Here is a 6,852-nt window from a genome sequence, read left to right on the forward strand (position 1 = left end):
TGTCACCACTGTGCACAAAGCATTTTAAGACTTACAAAGTGCTTTACAAACAGTTCTGTGAATTAGATGCTGGTATTGTCCCTATTTTACAGATTAAAAACTTTTAATGAAGTGACTTACTCAGGGTCATATATCTAGTAAGTTTCTGAGGTTGGATTTGTAGTTAGGTCTTCCAACTACACAACCCACTCTCTACTCACTGTGCCACCTATCAACTATTGGGTATCTTAGTATGACCTAACACTGCTGTAAGTTTTTTGGCTGCCATATCTCACTCTTCATTCTTAATTTGCAGTCCACTTAATGTCTTCTTTAGGCAGACTCCTATCTAGTGTGTGACATCTTTCTTATCTTGTATTTGTTAAGCTGATTTACATTTGTCCCCATTGAATTTCATCCCAATGTTCTAGGCTATTGAGATGGGGAAGGGGATGAGGTGGGGATTCTGTTTTACAGTGTTAGCCTCCTAGCTTTGGGTTGCCTGCAAATTTGATAAGCATACTTGTTGGTAGGCACATTGACAAAAATGTTAGAGACCAGTATAATCCTAGTTTTTGAGAGCTGAGTCATTTTGCCATGTTTCCATTGTCAGTCACCATTGTTTCATCTACTCAAAGCAGTTCCTTCTTTGACCCTCCTGTTTTTATGAAATATAGTTTCTAAGAATCCCCCCTTTTTTGTTATCCTTAGCAGTCATCACCTGCTTCCACTCATTCTGAGCTTTAGCATGGGATGCTCTTTGTACAGGATCATGCCACACTTTTATTTTTACCCTCTCTTATTTGCCCTTGCTTTCATCTTCTATACATGTTTCTTAAAAATCTAAGTATGATAAAAAAAAAAAAATCTTTGTGCATCCATATTGGTCTCTTAAGACAACTCTATCTTGTCTTCCTTATCTGAGTTATTTTTCTTTGTGTCTTACAGTTTTTTTCTGGAAATCCTCCTATAGAACTTTGGCTGTCTTCTCCAGCATCATTTAAGTCATGCAATTCTATCTGTCGTTTCTCTGAAGCCTTTCAATTTTACTCTCCCAAATCTTAGTTACATTTCAGACTATCCCTGGCTTTTCTTTCCTTTTTATCACACACTATAAGAAAGAGTGGGCACATCTCCTCAAGATTTCTACTTCAAGATCATTTATACTTCACCAACCAGACCTTGCTTGTTGGCAGTGATATTCTTGCAGAATATCACTGCCCCATGATAGTTACTGGGCGCTCTAGCAGATCTCCTGAAACTCATTATTATGCCTCCTAGGGAGGATTTGGATTTGTTTTCTGAATTCCACCATTTTCTTCCAGTTCTGTAGGACATTGCTGTGACAAAACGCTTTATGTTGCTGAATCCATTGATCTTCATCCTAGTGCCCTCCATCCTGTATTTCCTCGTGTGTGTAGATCTTCTTGATATACAGTGCTATCACCCTCCAAAAATGATCTCTTCTTTCCTTTTCTCCTCCCTTCCTCTCTCCCTTTCTTCATATTCTTCCCTTCCTCCATCCTTCCTTCCTTTCCTTCCTTCCTTTCTTCTTTCCTTTCTTTCCATCTTTCCTTCCTCCCTCCCTTCTTTCTTCTCTTCCTTCCTTCCTTTATATGGGTCTCATAAGACATTTGGTTCTTTGAGACATGAGTCTATGGGACATTTTATTTTTTGTTTTGTCTTTAAGGGAAAGTTTCTCCACGGCATGATGACCAAAGGAAATTTGAACTAGCTATAGCTATTGTGAGAGTTAAAACTATATATTGTAAGGATTAACTGTATAATCTCTCAACACTATAGGTCAATTTAATTTTGTTAACCTGAAACTGTTAAGGGCTCTAGGCACTGCATAATTAGTAAAGTAAGTTGCTACTTTCCTGAATTCAGGAAGATTTACTTATCACTTTAGTCTCTCCAGGTTGTTGACTAGACCTTTTTCCATAGAAAAATGCAGGATAAATTCATCTATTCATCCTTTTTTTTTTAGTATCCCCAGTTGTGAAGTCATAGTTATAGGCATGTTAGCATTCAGTAACTCATGACTGTAGCTCCAAAATGCCCTTGAGCAGTTTCTTAAATTGAGCCATTTCTTAAAGTATAGTAACAACAATGAGATTAAAAACACTCTTCCTTTTAGGAGGTCATAACAAACCAATGATTCTTTGAGCCAATTTAGAATCTAACTGTGCTTTTGTAAGTATTTTGTTTTTCAACTGAAGGCATTGAGGATTTATTTTTTAAAAAATGAATCTACAAGTATTTAAAATAAATATCCCCAAGTAATTAGAATACTAGGAAACATTAGTTACATGATAATGGGGGGCAGAGAAGAGGTACAGATGGTACAGAAGGAACAGCAAAACAATTGATTTTTTAAAAATTTCTTAATAGGAAATAATGAAATGCTTACTAATGCATCCAGGTGGGCAGATGGACTTGGTCTAGAGTGGTTGGGCTCTGGATGTGAAGAGAACATTTGTAGGTAAAGAGAAGAAATGCCCAGCATATCTAGGTAGAACATTTACTGGGCACTAATTAATGGCTTTTCAGCTTCCCTTTTAAGAAATGAGCCAGGCACCTGCTACGTCAAATACAAAATGAAAAACAAAACTGGTATTTGGAAATGTAGAAACCCAGTTTAATTGTTTGAAGAACAGTCTCTGTTTTTAAGTGATTGAACCAATAGCTGCAGCTATGCATGCCCGGTTTCTATGGCAATATGATATGAGTGACCTCTCTTATCTATTATGGCATGTAGGTGAAAAGAATGGAAGAGAGCCAGATGATGCCGAACTGGTGAGCCTCAGCAGGCGGCTGGTGGAGAATGCTGTTCTCAAGGCCGTACAGCAATATTTAGAAGAAACACAAAACAAATCTAGGCAGGTGGATGGGAGCCCTATGAAAACGGAAGAGCCCGTGCACTCAGACATAAGCGACAGTGATAATAACAGGAAATGAGAATTGATCATCACTTACAAAAATACCTGCGAGACACCTCCCAGCTTTGATTCATGGAGTCGCCTTGATAGATTTGCCTTGTTCTGGCTTTCAAAGTGTGTCTCGTTGAAATGTGGCCTCTTTCCTAATACACTTTCCTAGGAGAGGCATCTGCAATTCTTATGAGGAAGTAGAGTGCTGGGAATAAGGGGACATGAAGTTATGAAAAAAGAGAGATTTGAATTCTGTCTACCTATATCTGCTAGAACGCCTTTATGTTATGAGAGAGGTGGACAAGACTTTTGTCCATGCCATGCACACTACATTTATGGCCATGGAAGAGGCCTTACCCGTAAGTGGAGATAATGCCATCTGCCTTGCTGAAGAGCAGGGTTTTTTGACTGCTTGTTCTGAGGCCAAAAATCGCAAATTCTGCCATTACAAAGACAACTAGTGCTAAGTTAATCATGGCCATTGTAGAAGTGATCACCATCAGTACAACCGTCCTCTATGTGATGTTTCTGACATTTGTTCGATCTTCTTGCCTCCCTGCCATTATTGTTATTTACAGTAAGAGAAACATGTAAATTCTATTTTTTCACATGATGTTACCTTTTTCTAGAAGATATGGACTGTTTTAAAGGCTTTTAAAAATTCAGTTTTTTAAATCACTGTCCTGTATTTTTATGTTTTTCATTGACATTCATTAAATACAAAAATATGTGATTTTTTTCCCCTATAGGCAAGAAACCTGCCATAATCATGGACTTAATTAAGGAAGCTTTGCTTGGAGAAAGGATGGGTGTGTTATCCAAAGTCAAACAGATAAAGGAACTTTTATCAAAAGCTGAGATCCAGGCTCAAATCAAGAGAGAGTTATTTGAAGTAAGACTGAGCAGCAACAATTCTCAAGAAAATACCTTTTGACATCCAGTTTTTTATTTAAATATTTTCTAAATTGTTTCTAATAAGTCATCTCTTTCCTGAAATCTTTTCAGACTCTAATATACCTCTTTGGTAAATGCATCTCATTCTCCTCCTGTTACTTTGCTGCTGGAATAGATAAGATTGTAATTTGTAGTGGCAGCTGTACCTAGAATGTGGGATGGATGAACCTAGGAACGCCAACAAACATGTGCCAGCATATCTGACCTGCACACTGTGCACTTCTGTGGTAGGGTTGCTTTGTGTAAGCACCTGAATAGGAATGATCCTATTTACTGATTGGCTTTTCCTACTCACTTGGGGAAATAATTATTCCTACTATGGAATTATAAAACCTTACTTTGTAGAAACACAAGATGCTCATTTCATGCAGACCTATCCAAGCACTGTGTTCATTCTTCAATGCTGTAAACAAACTTCTTTTGGTTTTGCTTTCACAGCAGTTTCTATAGCTAGGTTGTATGGGAATGAAACCAGGAATGTAGCTTTTAGAAAAGCAAGAAATCGATGATTTAAACAATCTAAAGAAAAGTGACAAGTTGATTCATGGCATATCTAAGTAACAGCAAATATTTGAGCAAGGAATTAGCCAGTGCACATGGGCATTGGTGCTAGTTTATTATCTAGGGGTGCTGATTCTGAACCATCAGACTTTTCCACTAAACCAATTTGTTTCTACCAGATTGGGATTCATTTCCCTGAGTAAAGTTTCTTAATTTTGAGTCACTGGGCTCTCGTTTGTTCAGATTCCCATCCTGTCAAATCACTGAAATCATTCTAGCTCTAGACAGAGAAATAATATAAATAGATATAGATATATGCCTATATATCTATATCTATATAGATATAGATATGGAGAGAGAGAGAGAGAAAAAAAAATGCAGTATTATGGGGAAAGCTTGGCCTTATTAACATGGCCTTAGTTTTTCAACATATAAACCAAATGAAGTGTTTTTAAGTGATCTGACTTTCCTATGCATCATATTCTTTTTTTATTTGGCAGTGTTTGTGCTTACTGTGTATTGATACTTGAATACACATTTTTAAATGTAATTATTATAGCCATTCCTTGAGCGATATAGCAAAGTCAATATGTATTCTTGTTCCTCAGTAAATAATGAATTCTGTCTTTTTGTTTCTTAATAAAGATAGATTTTTATTTTCTGCTTTTTGAAGTCAGTTCTGGGTCTTGCCTTTTATGACATGAAGCTCTTTGCACTAATTCCTTGTTTTAAAAAGCATCTGTGTATATTTGCCCAAGATGTTTCTGGTTGCCTCCCCAGTGTTTGACTCTGTAGTCACTGTAAAGTGTGTGCTTACTGTTAATTGAAAATTATGACAGAGGAAAAATGAGTCAGAGTTTAGTTATGGAATCGTTGCCTTCTGGGTCATATCTCATGGGTTCTAGCTACTTTTTCAATGGACGAATGACAGTGCATTTGTTTATATAAATGAATTTAAGGCATTTTCATTCCTCCTAATAAAGATGTCATTTGTCCTTTGTTGCTTTTTTATTTCCTGATCCCTTCCCCCAAACTCCCATCCATGTGCCTCAAGCTGAGCTCAAAGTGTTTTTAGTAGTATTATTTAGGAATAAAATAGGATCCAGTTCCTTCCTGGAAAATAACAAGCTCACTCTCCCACATTGTTCCATATTATAGGAAATACTTTTCAGGATCAGTTTTTGTTCTCTTTTTTTGGGTTTTGAAGGATGGTTAAGTAAACCAAGGGAGGGCTATCTTTCAGTAAAGATCTTATTTCTTAATGGTTTCCTTTGAGATAATTTTTGTGTATCAGTGGAATTCAACAAATGAAGACGTAAACAGGAAGTCTGACAGAATGTCTTTCTTCATTTTCTTTTATGTGCTTCACTTCATACTAAAAGCACATTTGTCAAAGCACCTCAGTACTACTGTGATAAGTACTGCAGAAATACTTCAGCAGTTTAGATAGCTTTTTGAAAGCATTTCAGTGAGGTGCTCCACAGAGGATTAACTGAAAAACACTGAATTAAATGAGACTGAGTTGCTTTCCTGAAAACTGCTCATTCATATATAAGAACTTGCAAAAAGCTGGGCAGCAATGCTAGTGACAGGCTCTGGAGTCCCTTAAGTCCATTAAGAAGGGAAATACAAGAGGTGATTGGGTCTAGAGGACCATATGATAGATATGGTACATCTTGATACCACTTCATTCATCCCTAGAAGGATTCATCTCTATGAATACTTAAAGAAAAGAATATATTTTTAGAAAATTTATGGATAAGCAAGCCTAATAGGAGAAATTACATTATTTCTACTACCATGAAGTGAAGAAAATCGCCTTATAAGGCAAGAATGATTCAGAAAAGGAGCAGCCACTTTTCTCCAGCGAATCATGAGGAAGGAACTACATGAAGAAAACCAGAAAGAAAAGGTTAGTAAACAGACCCAGGGGAATGAAAGTCTTCAATGCATTTTTTCACACATAACCATCTAACACTGGGTTTACAAGAGAGTATTGAGGTGATTCTCTAAACAACAATGACAACAAGTCAACAGTAACCAAGTTTGGTTTGGGGTCCTACAATAATCAGCTTCAACTTTACATGAGTCAGATTTGTGGGGTAGTTGCTCAGTTTTCACTAGACAGAGCCAGAGACTGGTGCCACCCACAAACAATGAGAATTCCAGTATTTTCTTGTTTAGTGAATTAGTCATGTCCAACTTCTTGTGACCCCATTTGGGGATTTCTTGGCAAAGACACTGGAGTTGCTTGCCATTTCTTTCTCCAGCTCATTTTAGATGAGAAATGGAGACAAATAGGGTTAAGTGATTTGGCCAGGGTCATACAGCTAGTAAGAATCTGAGGTCACATTTGAATTCAGGTCCTCCTGACTCCAGGCCTGGACTATCCACTGTACCACTTAGCTGCTCATGTGAAAAACGAGGGGTAGCAATGCATGACCTGGAGGTTAGGATAATAACCTTTGTTAAAATCCCTTCTTTG

At 37.2% G+C, this 6,852-nt stretch overlaps 1 protein-coding gene across 2 annotated transcripts in view; it reads left to right on the top strand.

Moving 5' to 3' along the window:
* The window catches only part of AKAP7 (A-kinase anchoring protein 7), a 150,091-nt gene extending 147,151 nt beyond the window's left edge, over positions 1 to 2,940 (top strand). For both annotated transcript variants that reach the window (XM_072643330.1, XM_072643331.1), the window contains exon 8: positions 2,741 to 2,940. In XM_072643330.1, the coding sequence (XP_072499431.1) occupies positions 2,741 to 2,940 (200 nt within the window). The remainder of the gene's footprint in view (positions 1 to 2,740) is intronic.
* The last annotated feature ends 3,912 nt before the right edge of the window (positions 2,941 to 6,852 follow it).

The sequence above is a fragment of the Notamacropus eugenii genome, chromosome 2 (assembly GCF_028372415.1).
Source record: "Notamacropus eugenii isolate mMacEug1 chromosome 2, mMacEug1.pri_v2, whole genome shotgun sequence".
Lineage (NCBI taxonomy): Eukaryota > Metazoa > Chordata > Mammalia > Diprotodontia > Macropodidae > Notamacropus > Notamacropus eugenii.